The 18,834-nt window shown below is 38.5% G+C and overlaps 1 protein-coding gene across 1 annotated transcript in view; it reads left to right on the top strand.

Moving 5' to 3' along the window:
* Nucleotides 1-18,834, top strand: part of LOC140251865 (bifunctional heparan sulfate N-deacetylase/N-sulfotransferase 4) — a 108,291-nt gene that overhangs the window by 62,713 nt on the left and 26,744 nt on the right. The window contains exon 6 of the mRNA XM_072336025.1: nucleotides 1,437-1,565. Within this exon, the coding sequence (XP_072192126.1) occupies nucleotides 1,437-1,565 (129 nt within the window). The remainder of the gene's footprint in view (nucleotides 1-1,436; nucleotides 1,566-18,834) is intronic.

Here is an 18,834-nt window from a genome sequence, read left to right as displayed (position 1 = left end):
AGTCACACAAACTCAGGCAACTGTAAATGTAATCCTCTGAAACTAAGTGTATTTGTAACCCAATCTACTACCAACCATCAGTCAAAAAATATAAATGCATATTTTGAAATTCATTAAACTGCTTAAGGCCTATGTTTCAAGGTCTGGTTCATCTCTGTTCATGAAAGGATTAGAAACTCAACACTAGAGAGAATGAACAGGTGAAAGTAATCTCCTCTAACACTTCTCTAGGGCCAAGGTTTCTTTCTGACCTGTGCTCCTGAATCTCCCTGAACCAGGGACTGGACACATACTTGACTCTTCTACACCCCACATTTAATCTCAAAGATTATCCAGCCCAACCATCCACCTAGCACCAATACTGCCCACTAAACCATGTCCTTATGTACCACTTCTCCACATCTCTTGAACACCTTTAGAGATGCTGACTCCCCCACCTCCATATGCAGCCTGTTCCCAACCACTCTTTTGGAGTAGTTTTTCCTAACATAAAACCTGAATCTCCCCAGAGCAACTTGATGCCATTCCTTCAGTATGTCTCAATCAAAACCAATAAGTTACTGCACAAAGTCCAATTATGATTGGCAAAGACTTGAATTCAGCAATGCATTTACACATTAAAAGGCTTTGCTGATCTTAAGGTTTATTTGTTTTTTAACTGAGTAGAAAAATGAAAGCACTGACTGCAGGGAAACAAAAGGCCTTCCCCAGGTGAATCATGTCTCTGCATATGTTAGGCAGTATCTATAAGCTCTGACATTTGTTGTCTTTACTGGTTGCAGCAGAGCCCTTTGATTGTAACTAGTTAGCAGTGTAACTAAAACATCTACTTTTCCCAGAACAGTTTACTTCCTACATCTGCTAGCTTGCAAATTTCTGACATGCAGCCTCCTGATTAATGATGGGATGGAGACCCGATCTCAGATCTCTCTCACATGCATGCTCCACCAGTCCTGAAAGGTTTGACAGACAGAAGGGTTTCACTGTGATTTTTGCACACTGTGTAATACACAATACATTATGTTAAACTGAAGAAAATGTGAAGCTCATTTGAGGCCCACAGCCTTGAATAGAAATTCATTTCAGTGCCTCAGTAACATTAATTACCTGCAGTAGTGAAGGTGGCCAGGAAGCATTATTTATCCTTAAATAAACTAATCTTGCCAAGGGAAGAAATGTTTAGCTTTTTGTTTTCTTTCTCTTCCAAACATCAGGAAACAAGCCCTTAATTATTACTGGATGAGCTGGCTAAAGCAGTCTGCGTGTGTGATGCAGCTTTGCATCTGGAAATCATATCTGCACTAGAGTCTATAAACAAACTGGGTTACAGAGTCGGAAAGGACTGCAGCTTTGTTCATGGATCACAGCGAATATGTTAGAGTAAGTTTACAGAAATAAGTTAATATAATACAACGGTGCTGTCATTTTGTTCTTAGGTGCTCCCTCGACAGACCTGTGGCCTTTTCACTCATACTATTTTTTACAAGGAATATCCTGGGGGTCCTCAGGAGCTGGACAAAAGTATCCGAGGAGGTGAACTTTTCCTCACCATTCTCCTGAATCCTGTAGGTACCTTCTTTTGCTACTTTTGCTAGTTTTGGACACACTGAGTGATGGGAAGGAGGAAGGGAAGAAGGGAAAGGTATTAGTTTCCTTTGATGTACATTAGGAAATTAAAAAGAAGATTACTTGATCAGAGGGAACATACGGTTTAAGACGAAGAAAGAAAAAACCATCCAGAAATTAGTAAAAAAAATTCTGTCTGTATGCAGCAAGTTGTTGGAAAATGTATTCCTGTCATTTTCAAGCTTTCTCTCACCCTGAAGCTGAGTCCTTGCAAGAGGAAAGGACATTGCCACGTCTAACCAATACTGAAAGAAAACAGCAAGAGTAGAGAGAGCAGAGTGACCTTATTCCACTTTTCTTTCTGTTTCCCTAATCATGGTTCTGCACACTCCTAAGAGAACTTGTTGGAAACTCCAGGGCTCAGGGCTGATATAATTCCCTCATCACTGCTTCTTAAAAATAGGTCCTGCATAGCTAAAAAAATACCCTCAGGCACTATATAGCCTTCTAATGCCTACACATCACCTAGCAGTTATAGAAAAAAGATGAAATTGGCTGAACATTACTAATGAGGCAAGTGCATATAGGTAAGAAAGTAATAATTTCACAAAATACATGAGAATAGCACCAGGAACAGCATTATCCAAGAATATGTTGTGTTCAGTTCTGCACTTTTTCTTTGTCAAGATTACACAAACCATAACCTATTGCATATCTATGTAAATGTAAATGTGCATAAACAATCTACACACATATGGTTTGATCACGAGCATCACATTCTTCAGGATGATTTGCATAGCTATTGACCAATTTTGTCTCTCAATAAAACAGTCTGAACTGTGCCATGCTAAAGTGCATGTGCCCCCACAGTTAAGACAACACAATGTGTGTAGATAAACAGATATGACTGTGTTTATCAAGGAGGAAAGCCACATGACTGCAAATGCTGCATTTTGAAGTAAACAATAGCCTGGTGCCATTTGAGACAGTAGCTTAGAGGTTAGAGGGAGAAGAACAAAAAGGTATACCAATTATTTTTTTGCTGTTGTCCTCCCTTCCTCCTTTTCCACTCAAATAAGGTATTCTACTCACAAGATAAATGACTTGTGTCTTGGTAGGTGGCCTAATTTTCAGTGGTTTTCAACTATGGTACTCATCGACTTTTTTGTAGAGGTACAGGAACTTCAGTTGAAGCTAGCTCTCAAATCCAGGTCGCTTTTATTTAAAGACCTAAGTATAGAATTTAGTGTCCTATAATTAGATGATTGTGTGTGAAAATTTTGGCTGCGAAGCTACGTTGGTGCCTGAGTCAAAGCAATTTAGTGATCATAAAGAAGAGGGACATGTCTATTAGGAATTTTTCTATATCATACATGACAGCTAATTGAGAATACTAACTTGAAAATAAAAAGGCTGTTCTTTATCCTCTATCTGTTTACCTCTCTGACATGCTTTTCTCCCCATAGCTTATTTAGTTTAACCTGGCTTGGGATGCTGCTGAAATTTACTGTGAGTTTTCTCATACATGGATTATTACATGTGCTATTTTTGACTTAACTGAAGTTACCCCCAGATTTAAACAGGTGAGCACTCAGCAGCAGTATATGACCTCTTCCCAAGAAGAGGGATGCTCAGAGCATCCTCATTTCCTCCATCAATTGCCTATTCCACATCCAAGTTTTTGAGTATGCTCAAGCCACCGTGATTTCTTCTACGTTTTCACATTTTCCTTAAATTACAAAATACTTCTTGCACCCTCCAATTTTCTTATAGGCTTCAGAAATTATTGTTGAGCAGGATGAAACAAGATAGGCTTATCTCAACACTTACGGTCTCCTCAGTGTGTTATTCTGGAATCTCTGAGCTGCTTTTGAGTAGGACCAACCTCATAGGTGCATCTCTTCCCCCAGCTAGTCCTCACCCAAAAAACAACCAAATCTCTCCCTAAAGGGGCTCACAGCACAAACAGGCACACTAAGTGTCCCACCTGTTACACTGCACATAATGGAAAACTCAAGAAAAACAGTTCTACCCTTTGCTTATTAATGGTATGAGGTTTCAGAGGTGATGCAGCAGCAAAGATTAGACTTTTCCTATGGAGGGGGTATTGGTGGTAATGGCGTGTGAAGCACTCCAGATTAAACTGTGCCTCAGTGATGCTCACAACAGAGTTAAAAATACTTCTTCCCCCATCCCGCTCGCCCCCCAAAAAAATAAATAAATAAATAGAAAGGGGGAGGAGTAAGGTGTTATTTGATTTTTTTTTTTCTCAGTACTTGAGCTTGTTTTGACCAAACTATGTTCCAATAACTTGAGATCGCAATATATATTATTGGGTGGCATTTGAAGAGAGCAGCTTTATATCTATACTGTTAACGTTTGATTTTTTCCCCCCTCTACTTTTATGATTTTCTATCTCTACCTCATCAAAACCGCTATTTTATTGAGCTGAGGCACACAAGTGAAATACTGACATGCACTTCCCTGACTCTGAGTTAAGTATGAATCTACTCCAATATAGTGCTTATTCAGACAGGAAGAAATATAATTTAATCATGTATGAGCTGAAGATATACCACAAAACTCCACCATCATTCAAGTCAGGTTGGTACGCTACCCTATGAAATATGTGATGATGAGAATAAAAAAAAATCCAGCCTTATCTCAGAAGGCTACTGATGTGAGTAGGAAGAAAGAATAAAATGAAATCAGCAACAGCTATGCACCCATTTTTTAAAAAATACCAAATTTGGACAGCACACAAACGAACAAATGGGGAAGTCCGGTTTTCATTCAAAGTAAGAAAAGGCATAGAGTTTTGGTGGTTAATTTGAAACACAACAGAGATTAGTATCCTAAAATCCATGCTATCTTCTGAAAAGGATCAAAAGAATGTCTGTTCCAAACCCCACTGAAAAAGAAAAAAAAAGTATGCTGTGAATGTGATTTACTCCCCAAACTTCCATAAGAATAGCAATGAGAGATTTTACAGCATATAACCTAGAAGAATTCCACACACCTATGTTCATTAACGAGTATGCTTTTTTAAAACATTTGGATATTAACCTATGCATCTGGGGGCTTTACCAAGAGCAGTATGGTATAAACCAGTGTGTGCTGTCTGAATGGATTATGGAAATGAACAACTGTCTGGAATGCAAAGACTCTCTGAAAAATCATATTTTTTTCCATCTTATTTAATGTACCTAATGTAATTCATGGATAGAAATAATTCCAATAAAATAAAATCTTTACCATAACACAGTCCCCCCCGCCATATAATTCACTTTACCTATCGCTGTAGTTGCCCCACTAAGTTTTGCAGCAAAAGCAACTGTCTGTACCATTGTTTATTTTATAACTGTTGATATTGTTTACTTTTTTTTTTTTTCATCTAAAAGTCATAGCTCAGACTTTTTCTGGTGAGGAGAAGATTTACATATACAAAAACTAATAATTGCATCCGTTTTGGCTAGCATGGTTTCCAATTTCACATTTGGGTCCTGGTGCCTGGTATCCCACAAGGTACCCAAGTGCCTATTTGCTCCTGGCTTCCCTATCAGAGAGAACTATGCAGTTTCTCCCAAAACAAATCAGGTCCTGTTCTGAGCACGGTTTGTCCCAGGTCTGTCCTGGGAAGCCAGCCTGGACAAGAACGTTTCAACTCTTGTAGACCTCCAACACCATCGACAGCAACCTTTGAATTTTCACATCTTCCTCATGTCTTTATGTCCTTAAATATGCAACACGTTACCTGGGCAATGTGTAATACCAGTGCCCTACAGCTTTAAGTCACTCTTTCAGGTACCCTGAGCTTAAAAAGCAGACATACAAGCAACTATTGTATTTGAGCCATGTGTGCAGAAGTGTCATCTGGCAGGAGTTGTGCAGTCATGAGCTTCTCCCTCAAGTGGGCACAGAACAGCAGCACTCTCCCTACTTTGAACACACACGTATACACAGCACTGCTCGCGCCAGCTTCTGATGAGGCCTGGAAGCAACCAGGGCTGCTGGGGTTCTTGAAACTTCTTTCTGTTTGCCTTGTTGGAAAGGGCTGTAGGTGAAATTGGTGCTTGGAAATAGACTGATAGCACCAGCAAAACAAGCAAAGAGGCGCTGTGCAGCATGGCCCCTTTCCCTTCACAGCATTAATTCATCACCCCGCTAACTCAAGCTGCCCCTTGGCACCAAGCAGCACCACATTTATTCACCTGATGGAGAGGACAAAAGTACAGCTGAAATCACTTCATGTCCACTGTTACCCTGAGTCAAGGCTTCCAGAAGTGAAAATCCATACGCTATTCTACAGTAAACAAAATTATTACATTTGCTTCACACAACTTAAGACTTTCTTTTTCAGTCTGTTCTGAATCTCAGGAATAACTGCAATCCCTTAATTAAAATCAGCACATCACCACCTTTTGCCTTGGAACACAGGTATTTCTCTAAAATCAAACAAGAAGTCAGCTATTTCTGTTCTCCCAGCTTCCTAGCTTACCAAGTCAAGGTTCAAACCTGAACACGTGTGAACAAGTGGGGTTATAAGCCATTCTGAGCAGACACATGCATGATGAGGGGATGAGGGATGTTTAGCATGAATAGCAGCCCAGGTTCAATGGAACCAATCAGCGCTGGCTTCCAAAGGAGTGCCCAGTTTTCAAGTCCATACATCCTCTCTGCGTTGATGTCCATATGGACAGGGTAGCACACAGGATATCACAACATACACTATTAGTCTAAGGAAGCAGGTTTCTACCTCATTTCCCCCCCTCCTGCCCCAAACAAGCGCAAGTACAAACACTACTTAAATAATCACGATTCTGATTAAACACTTTTTCAATTAGTTTGATTACTGAAGCACATTTCAAATTTAATTAACTGTGAGGTAGGGAATTTACAAAATAGGAATAATGTAACAGATAGGAAACTTTTATAGCAGGGGAGGGTGGGAGATAATTAAGTTCTTGTTTGAGGTAAAGAAAATACATTTACCTTTTGGAAAGGGAAAGAACTGCGTATCTGCTCTCCATTCCCAACATTAAAGCACTTACAATGAAGGCTACTGGAAAATCTTCTGTTTTGCTTTCCTGAAGTTTGACAAGCACGGGGAATACAGAAATCCTGATCATTACCCAAAATGAAGCAATATCAGCAAATGTATAACAAGTATATATTAAGCTCATATACAAAAAATGTTTGCACTTTTGTAAAGAAATGCTACTATAAAAGTAGTTAAATTAGAAAATGCCCAAATGACATTGCATTAGGGTAGTTTCTTGAGAAACTGTCAGCAGGATCTTCTGATGGATTTTTTTAAATGGTTTCTACTGAATACTCTGTGGCTCAGATATATATTTTCACTCTCTAATTTATGAATCCTAGGGATGAGTCACGTCTGGCAGAGATGATTTAGTGGTATGCAGAGGAGGGATAAATTCCACCAACAGACAGAAATCAAACCAACTTTCCTTTGAGTTTTAATGAGGGCTATAAGAATACCAGCCAGACCTTTCCAGGACCCAGCTAATGCAGTAGGCTGCTTGAGTCTAGAGTTTGGGGTACTTATTCTTTGCATAAACACTTCAAAGCAAAGCTCATTAAAGGTAGCAGGAAAAGTCTCAGTGAACAGACTGGGTTTGAAATAAATCTACATAGGGCAACTCCTTCAAAAGGTTTCCATCTAGCTCCTCTCTAACAGTTTCATTCATTTTAAGGCTTAGAACAATAACAAGGAGCTTCAGATGTATTTAAAAATTAGAAACACGCATACAATTTGGGATGGAAAATGGGACTTTAGTATGGCTATTGCATGTTTCTTATTCTGTTTCATACCAAAAAAAAAAAAAAAAAAAAAAAAAAAAAGCAATGAAAAATGAAAAATTCAAATAGGATATTTTTTCTCCTTTTCTGGACCAAAGCAAGCAGTTCAATCAGTGCTATGTTATTATCATCAATGCTGTTTGTTTAACAATGCTACTGTGATTTGACAGCGACATCAAAAATCAGTTAACCACAAAATTCTAATTAGGACACGGGCAGAGTCAGCATTTTCATGCCAGCACTAAGAAAACAGCAAAACCACCACAGTCAAATAGAAATAAGCAAGGGAAGAAAAAAAGAAAAAACATCAATTGGTCAAAAATACAAAAATGTTTTGTAGAAACTTCTTTTGTACCTAATCTTATTCTGATAGCAAACTTAAAATCTTTCTCCCAATTAAGAATTAGAGCTCTTATCTCTGCACAGTGATAGCATGCATGCCCCTATTAGTTGCACCTAAAATACAAAACACTCCTACTCAAGACACCTTCAAGTCAGTAACTAAAGAATTACCCACCACAGTGCACTCCTGCATTGTCTGGCAGCTTTCTTTCCAGCAGCGAAAAGTTCATTTCTGGTCATTTCTGATCTCATGCAATCTTTCCACATGAGAAAACCCAAGTCCCTGGTAGGGTGTGCATCCCACAGAGAACACACAGCCAGCATTAGCTGGCAACATGAAAGCACAGCATCCCAAGTCAGAGAGCACCAGAGCCATTAGGAAATGCTTGTTTCAGCCTACTTGTTCTGATTTTTCTTTAGAGCACTAGACAGGAGAAATACCAAGGCCTTAACATCTGAATCTAACACTACCCAGCTACTTAACGTGATAGAAAATTATCTGGTCTCAACCCCACAGCAACCTGATCCCTTGCAAAAAATAATAAAAATAATAATAATAAATAACATTTCTGCAGGTGTAGAGCATCCCACAGCTTTAACAGGAAAACAAAGTCAGCTTAAAGTTTTGATTGCATGGTGGGTGACTTTTTGCTCAATTTGTTGTTGTTAGGATTTTTGTGTGTGTGTGTTTTTCCTTTTTTAAACAAACAGAAATTTCCTCTTCTCTTTTCCTAAGCCTTGCCAGTTCCTTAGAAACATTTTGCAGTGCTTTGAGGTGCTTTCAAAGCATTATTTTCTCAATGTTGGCTTTATTGTTTCCTGCAATTATAAGAAATGCAAGGGAGATTTTATTTCAAAGAGTTCAACATTCCAGTCATTTTCGGACAGTTTTTTTATTGTTGCTTTTGGTTTCTTTTAAATTCTAATTCTCATTATTTACTCAGCTTAATTTCCCTTTAGGAAAAAAAGAAAAAACAAACTCTTTCCAGGATACCTTTTTAAATCCCCCTCCCTTGTTTGTCACCAGCTCTGCTCCACACTGCTTTTTTGTTTTTCTTTTAACTGCTTCCCTTCAGATCAACTATTCATGCATTTCTGTGCTCAATGTACTTGGTCCAAAGAGAAGACAAGTATACTGGTGTTACATTCAGCCTGCACTGAGGTAGTTCCTCCTCAAAGAACTTTACTGTGATGCACCAGTAACGCTTCTAAGGTGGGCTCACAGCTGCCTCTATCATAAGCTAACATGAACAAGTACAGAGCATGACGTACAGCGAGGAAGTGGGAGGAACAGAGCAAATCTACCTTGCTTCAAAATGCAGTCCATTAAGATTTATAATTAAGAAAATAATCTTCATAGCATACAGCTCCCAAACTGAAATACTTTCAGCACCAAAGAGCAGGTTTCTTACTAAAGAGATTAATTAACTCCACTGGAATTTAAATTTCTGTAGGTTTTTCCATATCTGCGTGTCAGCCTCAGAACTAAGTAGGTTCAGTCCACGTTCTCTGACCACTACCTCTTTTTCAGCTTCCTGAGAAATGCTCAGGCATATTTAAAGCCCACTCTTACAAATTGTTCAGTATATCACATCTACAGCAACCTGTATATCACATCGGCGGTATCCACAAGGTCTTCAGTATCTTTTTTCTAGTTCATCTCCTTTACTCCCCTGCTTCACAGACAATAAACTACAGTCATAAACGTTTAACAGCCAAGATAAGCTAATAAATACAGCCCTAAATATTATCACCATTACAAACAAGAGCAAGAGTCATTTCCTCTAAAAATTCTCTTTAAACAGACAGCTTTTTATTAAGTCAGCAAGTAACAGCACAAGAGGCACCTCAGTCCAACAATAAAGCAAGAATAAGTATACTGGTCTTTGAAAAGACTCAGCAAGACCCACTTACTCAAACAAAAAGTCAGTTAATTGGATTTACTTGCCAGTCTGGTGCATATTGCTCTCATTATTTGTTGACCTTAAAAAGATGATGGATAACCCTTACTACCATCACCTCCTTTAACGCAGCATCCTTCCGAATTTCTGTTCACTTACAGATATGCCTCAGGTCCAAAGCCACCAACCCCACCTTAGAGATACCGTCAAGTTAACTCCAATCAAAGAAATAGCTGTAGACCTTGCTGCGTGAAAGGACAAAGATTTGCAAAACGTATGACCCACTGTATGTGCATAAGGCTACCTTCAAAAAGCAAGAAAAAAATCAGAAATTGAAACAAAATGGGAACCTACAATCTTAAGGCTTTCCCATCTTTGTCCAGTCAAGGCTGACTGCAATGAATAAAGATTCTATGAAGCCTAAACTAGGATATCCCTTAGAGAGATCATTAAATTGAAGGTCTGTATCAAGGAAAATATTATTCCTTATATCTGGTGTCTTAATTCAGAAGACACCTCCTCTCTTCCTATTCTTCCTCAACATTTCTCCCTGGTATGGAGATAAAGTACTGTGGGCTAACTTTTTACTTATTACTGCAAGGCATCCAGTCTTCTGATGCTTACTTTTTCATAATTCCATCATAAACATAGTTATAGATTTACATTTGAATTACCACAAAGTGCCCAGAGATATAAGTACACTTTGCAAAAGTGTGTTTTGTCTTCCTAATCAAAACAAAATACTGGCAACTGATAGACTTGGAGAACATGCCCTACAAGAGCAACTGAAAGAAATGTGTCCGTTTAGCCTCGGGAAAAGGAGGCTGAGGGGAGACCTTATTGCTCTCTTCCAATATCTGAAAGGTGCTTACAGCGAGAGCAGGGTGGGTCTCTTCTCACTGGTGAAAGTTGGAGGGGAAATGGCTTCAAGTTGTGGCAGGGTAAGTTTAGGTTGGATATCGGGAAAAACCACTTTACAGGAAAGGTTGTTAAGCACTGGAATAGGCTCCCCAGGGAGGTGGCTGAGTCACCATCCCTGGATTTGTTTAAAAACCATTTGGATATGCTGCTCAGGGACGTGATTTAGCGGAGGGTTGTTAGTTAGGGTAGTATGGTTAGGCTGAGGTTGGACTTGATGACCTTTAATTAAGGTCTTTTCCAACCTGAGTGATTATACGATTCTGTGACTTTTTAGTGTTGAGAATAGTAGAAGAAAAAGGGAAAGTTAAACACCTAATAAGTCAAACATTTATTTTAAGCTCTTCTTGTCTCAATCAAACAACTCCAAGAAACTTTAACCTGAGCTGAGAAGTAATACATGAATTCAGGAAAATTAGCTTCTTTTGTAGGAATTGATTGCTGATTGAGAGTGGAATCATTCTTAAATGGTTACTGAGAGTGAAATCAGACGTGTGATTGAAAGGAAACTTTGAACTCAACTCAGGAGAAGCTGACCCTAAATAAGGCACATCATTATTCTAACTGTAAACAAAACATGATTGCACACCACAGAAAGAAAAATTCTTCATAAATGTCATGGAATGCTTTTAATTTTGATGGCCACTTAGATGAATTTACAGTGACTGTAAAGAGGCTACTGCTCATTTCCAGTTTGTTAGATCTAGATTCTACATTTCACATATGCCATACTTACATTTTGTTTTTGTTTCCTGCCTTAACTCCTCACAAGAATAGACAGGAATCATGCTATTGCTTCAGAATATTAAATGTAAATGCAAAAAGAGGTTAATTCCTACCTTCCACAAGAGATCTGGGAGTATTATTATGGAACATCTTGAGCATTAATAATATTTTTATTTGCTTTGTTTCACTGAGCATAACTGCAGGAAAAATAAAAAATAACCTTGGGCTTTGTAGAAGATACAGTGTGATCCAAAAGTAATTTATAACTGTTCTAATAAGGGCCATGTGAATAGATAATCTCAGCATATTTTAGGAACAGGAGAAACAAAATCCTCCCCCCTACAAAAAGGTCAATACTCGATGAGCCATCATTAGCAGCCTACTGCACATGGGAGAGGGACATGCCTGTCCCTATTATTTTAATTACATTACGTTCTGTCTACCAACATAAAAGGGAGTTTTATTATTAACCAGCTATGTCAGAATTTGTTTTAATGGTTACAAACACATAACACAAAGTTAATATACATAAAGATAGTTGATTCTTATTCTTCTTTGTACTGCAGCCCTCTGACCTGCATGGACAATGTAAAGATCAGTTGTACTGTGTGTAAGTGGACCCTGAAGTAAAGCACACAAATAATCAGATGCTTGTCCCAATTCAGATGACCATGAGGCTCCATCCCAGGAGCACACTAGCCAAAGCCACCTATGTGGTTGGTGTCACTGTGTGAAGCAGTCAGTAGCATTTCCCTGAGTATGTGGGTAGTATCTCTTCTTTATTCAGAAAGACACTTGTATCCCATGCACATTCAGAATTATGAACACCTTCAGTCCTCCTGCTGCCACAGTCCATAGTGAGACTCAGTATAACCAACATGCACTAATACTGAAGGACAACATACTACAAAAGTGCCTCTATCTACCACAGTCACCCCTTCCCCAGTAGACATCTCTTTTGTGACTAGAAGCACTGTAAGCACTGATAACGCGATATAAATATTGTAATATAGGCATAGAAGTTGAAGCCACTTTTATCGTTCAACTTCAGGTGTATGATGACATCCATTTCAACCTTGCTCAGGCTTTTGAATCCTTTTTCTCCTTTAAAGATAATTCTTCCTTCATCCTACACTGTCATACCAGCTGGAAAGAGCTGGTATAGGAAAACACTATCCTGTGGAAACTCAAGCCTTCAGCAGCATATTTAGAAACTAATTAGCTTGAAACTGAGAGCATAAAGAAAATGTTTCTAGGATAACACATAATCTTTCTTTTTCTTTTTCTTCCATGACATTTTCCTTCTTTATGGCAGTTGATACTCCACACCATACGTTTGGGTACTTTATCAGAATTACTTCTCAGCAAGCTAGGTGATGGCAGAAATAGTAATAAATGGCTGTGTGTCAACAAGAGGGTTATTGGGAAAAAAAGAAAAAGAATCTGTTGCCTTCAAGCACACACCATACAATAATTTATTAAATTGTCAGGAGCAAACCTTTAAGGTAAGAATGAGCTGACTCAGAATTCTCTGATTATTGAAAATGAATCCTTAATAGAAGTAAATGGACAAGAACAAAATTTCCTTGCTCTGTTTGCCATTTAAAATTAATTGAAAAGTGGCTGATTTGAGAATATTATATCCTCTAGTGAACTGAAAATGTTGTGGGTTTTTTTCTCCTCTGAAACCAAGAGTAGAGAATTAAATTAACTCTGAGGTTTGTTTGCTTGTAGTAGGCCACCAAAATAGATTAATTAATCATCATTTATGAATACCCTATAACACACAGCAGTCAGCTCTTCATAAAACTGCAAGAATAGCAACATGACAGTAGAACAGTTATAAAAACAAATGATATATTTCTTGCATCTCCAATCTATATCAACTGACATGACATTTCTCCCTCTGCAGTTTGAAAGAAAATATTCCAGTGAAAACACTTACTCAGTGTTTTATAAGAGGCCTCAGTTTAAACAGGATGATTTACAGTTGCTCCATAACTGCATGCTACACAGGGTTCTGGCCAGACATTTTCATAGAGAAATTCACTTTAGCTCACAGATTTTCACCTTTCTCAATTTGGAGAGTATGATGTGTCACATTAATGATCACAGATTAATTCCATCATTCAAAATACAATTAGGAAAATATCTATTTAATCATCTACAAAAAGAAATTTCAGAGAAACAGTCACTTATGGGCATTTATCCAAAGCAGTGATCACTGTGTCCCATATTTACCATCCCAAGATAGACGAGCATATTCCTCCTGAAGTTCAGCTGTCTCAGATTATGTTTTAACACACTGATCAGAAAGACAAACAGGAAAATATGGCTGTAGATAAAGTACCGGGAAATACTGATCTTTCTCCTCAGGTATTAAAGCCACCATATGCTGAATTTAGGAATATCCATGGTTACTCAAGTAACAGTGAAAATACTCTTCCTTAGAAACTGAGTAGTTTCGGAACACCTCGAGGGCAAGATTTAACCCCAGGTCATTGCAGAGAATATTTGATGGAGCATCCCCAGATGACATACAGTGAAAAAGTGGAAAGATCAGAGTCAAACGGATAGATTGGCCTGTGCAAAACACCAGGCTCAAACACAGTGCTCATAAATATTTATTACCACTGTTATTAGTTATTTGGCAGCCTGGCCACTGCTGGCTCCCTTCATTGAATGCCATCCAGTTATTTACACAGATTCCTGAGTGGCAGTCTGCTCTTCTTATCCAAGAATCATAACCATGCAAGTATTACACGGGTAGAGCAAACAGTCTCTTAATTATATATCATATCCTTTGGGGTCTACATAACTGAGGTTTTACACTGCTTAGAATGTAAGCATTACATTTAGATTTCTTCAAGGTAATGGAAGAGCAGTTTATTTCCATTAAAATAAAAAGCCAAACAGGAATAAATGTTCTGACTCTTTTCCACTCACACAAGTTAAGAAGCCCCATAAGATATTCTCCAAATTTCAGAAATAATTAGTTTCATTGCAAAGATATTAAATCTACGCTAAAAACTGATCCCTCCTGGATTGTCTGCAATATCTACATGCTACTAAAATATGTCATTATTTAATTTTATTTAATTAGCTATCAGACATTTAAGAACAACCATACACAAACAAGGGACAAAGCTGTTCCCTTCCTAGAAATAAGGCTAGGAAGTGGGAAAACAGTAAGGGTAAAGTAAAAAAGCTTAGTGTTTGGCACCCAGGCTAGTTGATACTCATGGCTCCAGACTGAGCACTGAGGTTTATCTGAATGTATGGGTCTCCCCATACAAGGGAGTCTCTCCCATACAAAGCTGCTCTAAATTTATTCATTCATATAAAATCCACCAACTAATTAAATCAATAGGTCTTTAACACCACCTAACAACCCTTGCCTGGATATGTGTTGTCCTCTTCAGCCCTGCCCCACATTGCAGAGCAGAATGCAGAACATAAGACTTTGTGCACAGTCCCTTTCACCTGGGCAACATTGCTTGAGATCTAAAAGTGTAGACTTCAGACAAAGAAGTAGACAGCAGCCCAGGGTGGGGGCCTAGCCCACCTCACCATTTCCATGTGGTTGGGCAGGGCTGCCCTCCTCCACCTGCCCAAACAGAAGACAAACCAAGGCCCAGCAATTTGGCTAACACAAGGCCTTCCTATATCTGCAGCCCTTTTCAACCCATTCTGCTTCATAAAGAACAAGGCTGACACAATACTCCTTTCCCTCTTCCTTTATAATACAAAATAAGGGGATTATTTACAGTTATTTAAAATTTTCAGATATGCTGTGGTGAAGGCAGAGCTTGTAAGAGCACTATGTAATGCTGCCTACAGCCGTCCACTCCAATGCACTGGGAAGGACTCAGGCTAATGCTGACCCAGGATGGTCATTCACCTGCTGGCTCAGATCAACCCTTCTGCCGTGACAATGCACCAGGAGAGAGCTGGGGCATTATTAACAGTAAGGAAGGCTATCCTCAATGCAGTAATAGGGAGAACTTCACAATTTGCTGTAAATAAAGCCAGTCAGCGTGGGATATAGTTAGGTATCCTTGATGTCAAGGAATATTCAAATTAATTGGCACAAAATAATTGAAGCTATACTGAATTTCATCTGCAGAGGATTATGACTAAGGAGATGACAGCCTCAACTAGCATTATGTTGTTGCTTGATAGGAGTTAAAGAACACACAAAGTACACAGGCAAGGAAATGAGAAATTGATATCTATCTCCTTATACAAACTCTTTGATCATCTCTAAAATCTGAAGACTAGAACCATCAGAGACTTCGGAGCTGTTTCTTTAATGACACTTTCATTATTCTTTCAGAAAGTCTTGGTGTACAAATCTGACTTGAGACAATAGCCCATGTCCTTTTTCATCTGGTTCATGTTTTAAATTTGAAGTCGGGTTTATTCTTGAGCCTAAACTGAATACATTTTTCTTTCAGAGAGGAAGTTTATAGCTTAAGGAAACGTTTTCTATAAGAAAACATAGATGGCAACAAAGAAAATCCCCATTTCATGAAGTTCACCTTAAAATGTAAATATTTTCTTATAACAGAAGGATGTAATTGCTCTAGACTTTTGCCAAGACTTGACAGAGCCCACAGATGTAACTTGTAGCATCACATTTGCACAGATTTCATTGGAGTTCAGCCACAGTTAGATGTACTGCTGATCCCTTATACAAGTATGACAAATGAACAGACAAAGAAATTCATTTACTTTCTCCACTCTAATACAGTTCTGCACTGATTGAATAAAGTCAAAAGCATCAGGGCTATTCCCCTCCCCCCATTTTTGGTGGGGCTATTTTTTTTAAGGGCATACTGTCAGAGCCTGCAAAAGTAATGAAAAAATAATTATAGGAGTTACAAAATAATGGAGTGGAACCGTCTAACTAAATTCCTTCATCTAGGACTACAGGCACTGGGAGTATCAAAACGATATATAACACAGGAGATGGTTGTTGTATTGAAATATGATGATTAATCTTTAAGTAAGAAGTGAGACTCAGTAGATATTAGAAGATTAAAATAAGAAACAAGCATAGCAACGTTACTTGCATAGGGAATAGAACAGGAAAGCACATGAATTTTATGTTAATAATTTATGCAACCATATCAACTAAATAATGGAAAAGTAGAAAGCTTTTCCTTTTTGAATAGGGAATTTTAGAACAACATAGAAACACTGCAGCATTCGTATAGTTCTACCAAAGCCATGTACTACCACTGATCAACAACAGCTTCCCTTCCCATCACTGGAAACACTTAGGATGGAATATAGCCACTGTAATAAATAGGGGCATGGGAAATAAAGTGCCATTCAACATTTTTGTTTTGCCTTCAAAGGGAAAAGCGCTACTTCCTAAACACTGCTTTTGTTGCTTCTTTTAGAGATACTACATTTGGAAAATATTTGATTATCCTGTCAAGAATTCTAAGAGAAAGAGATGTGAGAAGGGGAAATAGAGTTAAAGTTGTTTGATTTTTTTTGGTTTTTATTTAAATGTAATTTTCAGGCATGTGGATGACTTTGCTTAGTAGCAGAAGGGCCATGAATATGAATAGTGCTGAATTCTAGAGAAACAATTTGTCATTATTAAAATTAGTGCTTTGTCAACACAAAACTCTCAGTTCCAGCTTCCTTTTTGTGCAATTGCACAAACAGCTGCATTAAGGGCTCAGCATTCTGGGATTCATTATCAGTGAATGGGGCTCTGGCTCATAAGGTACAAGAAAAGTCTGCAATTCATAATAGGAGGCTGTCAGGATGTGAAATACATTGAACACTCGAAATTGAAAGAGGTATTTCTGTGGTCAGCCTAGCATAGAGCTACTTCGTATTAGTAAATGGACACTTGACAGTTTTGCATTTCTCAGCCATGACATACCATTTACACATTCAGAAATACAACATGCTACCATCTAGATCCAATTATGAGAGCCTGCTCTTGGAGCAACTGCATAGCATTTTCTAAGCACAATGAAAAAAGACAGAAGAGCAAATTCTTTTTTCTGGGAAACATTCATGCAAGAGGAACAGAGAAGAGCAGTAAACACTACAACTTTCTACAAGAAAGGATGCTTGCACCACTCATCTCCCAATATGAACAGCATTTAATTTAGTTTATTTCACATGAATTCACTCCCTCTTGCTAAATTTCATTCAAGAGGCACATAAGCAAGAGGGAAAGCTGCTAAAGATGGTGCAAACAAGTTTCTCTTAGAGGAGGAGACCTGTGCAAGACCTATCTTGACCCCTGGGCTTCCCAGCAAAGGGGTAATGCATCAGCAAAAGCAGGAGGAAGGAACCTAAGAGGGAAAATTGCTTCTACGTATTACTGACTGGCTGTTAAGATAAGACAGAGCACATAATTTGAACAGAAGCTTTTTGTATGACTTTCACCACAAGAAGCATGGATTTATGGATAGGCACTGCTTCAAGTATTTGCGTTAAGACAGACAGTATGGCACTTTGGGGGATAGTTCACTGGGCATGGTGGCAATGGATTGTTTGGACTAGATCTTTTCTTTGTGGTCTTTTCCAACCCAAAACTATCCTACGGTTACTTAATTCCCAACATGCTACAATAACAGGGAGGTTTGTTGTGGCATACTTTAGCTGGATGCTGGAGCACTAATGGCCCATTTTCCAGGAATTTGTTCTAGATGTGGGCATGTTATTCTCAAGCAGAATGCAAACTTTATGATAGATATTACTACAAAATAAAGATAGCAAGGACCTGAGTGGCTGTGGAACACAAAGCTTCTGTGAAACACACAGGAAGAAGCCTTGTTTAATATCAGCTCCTATACAAACAGCACAGTCAGGGTGAGGGATTTAAATCAGGACTCATCCTCACCTTCTAAAGGTGCAGATTTGAAGTGAAATATCAAACATTCCTGCACTCAAAGCTGCATGTTTAGGGTGAACAAAATCCTGTAGTAAACAAACACATGCACAATAAGGACAGCAGTCTGAAAGCAACTGAGCCCTGCTTTAGGAAGTCACTTTGCTCTTTGGCATTCAGAGAACTCACATTCTTGATGTCTTATATACTAAGGAATTTAAGTCCCTGAAAAATGAAGGTAATGGGATTGTCATAGCTACCTGGAGGCTGCAAGTATGACGTGGATCACTCAGCCAGGATAAAAATCCCACTAGAGTTCTGCATCTTTTGCAAACTTCTTCTTTAAGCCACATCTACACTGCAAGATCTACAGAGGTTTGCAGTTCTCTGGGATGATCCTCCCAAAAAGGCAAATATAAATTGATGGCTTAGAGCAGACCAGCATCCTAGTGCCTTCTAGAGACAAGTAAACTGTCATTGCTCAAAAACTTGCAGGCAGAAAAGCAAGTCAAAGGCATGAACTCTGCTGCAAATGTTTCCTAACAAGATAGTGCAATTTTTCTGGCATTGCAGTAGCACAGAGTCACAACCAAGGATCCTGTAGGTAAGCCTGAACACAAGCTGACATGACAGAATTAGTATAGGTGAGGCTGTGTTTTTCAGTATACCTGATGTTGTTTGTATCTGTAGCAAAAA

This window comes from Excalfactoria chinensis, chromosome 4 (genome assembly GCF_039878825.1).
Source record: "Excalfactoria chinensis isolate bCotChi1 chromosome 4, bCotChi1.hap2, whole genome shotgun sequence".
Lineage (NCBI taxonomy): Eukaryota > Metazoa > Chordata > Aves > Galliformes > Phasianidae > Excalfactoria > Excalfactoria chinensis.
The sequence above is the reverse complement of the archived record's forward strand: the minus strand, read 5'-3'. Positions and strand labels throughout refer to the sequence as shown.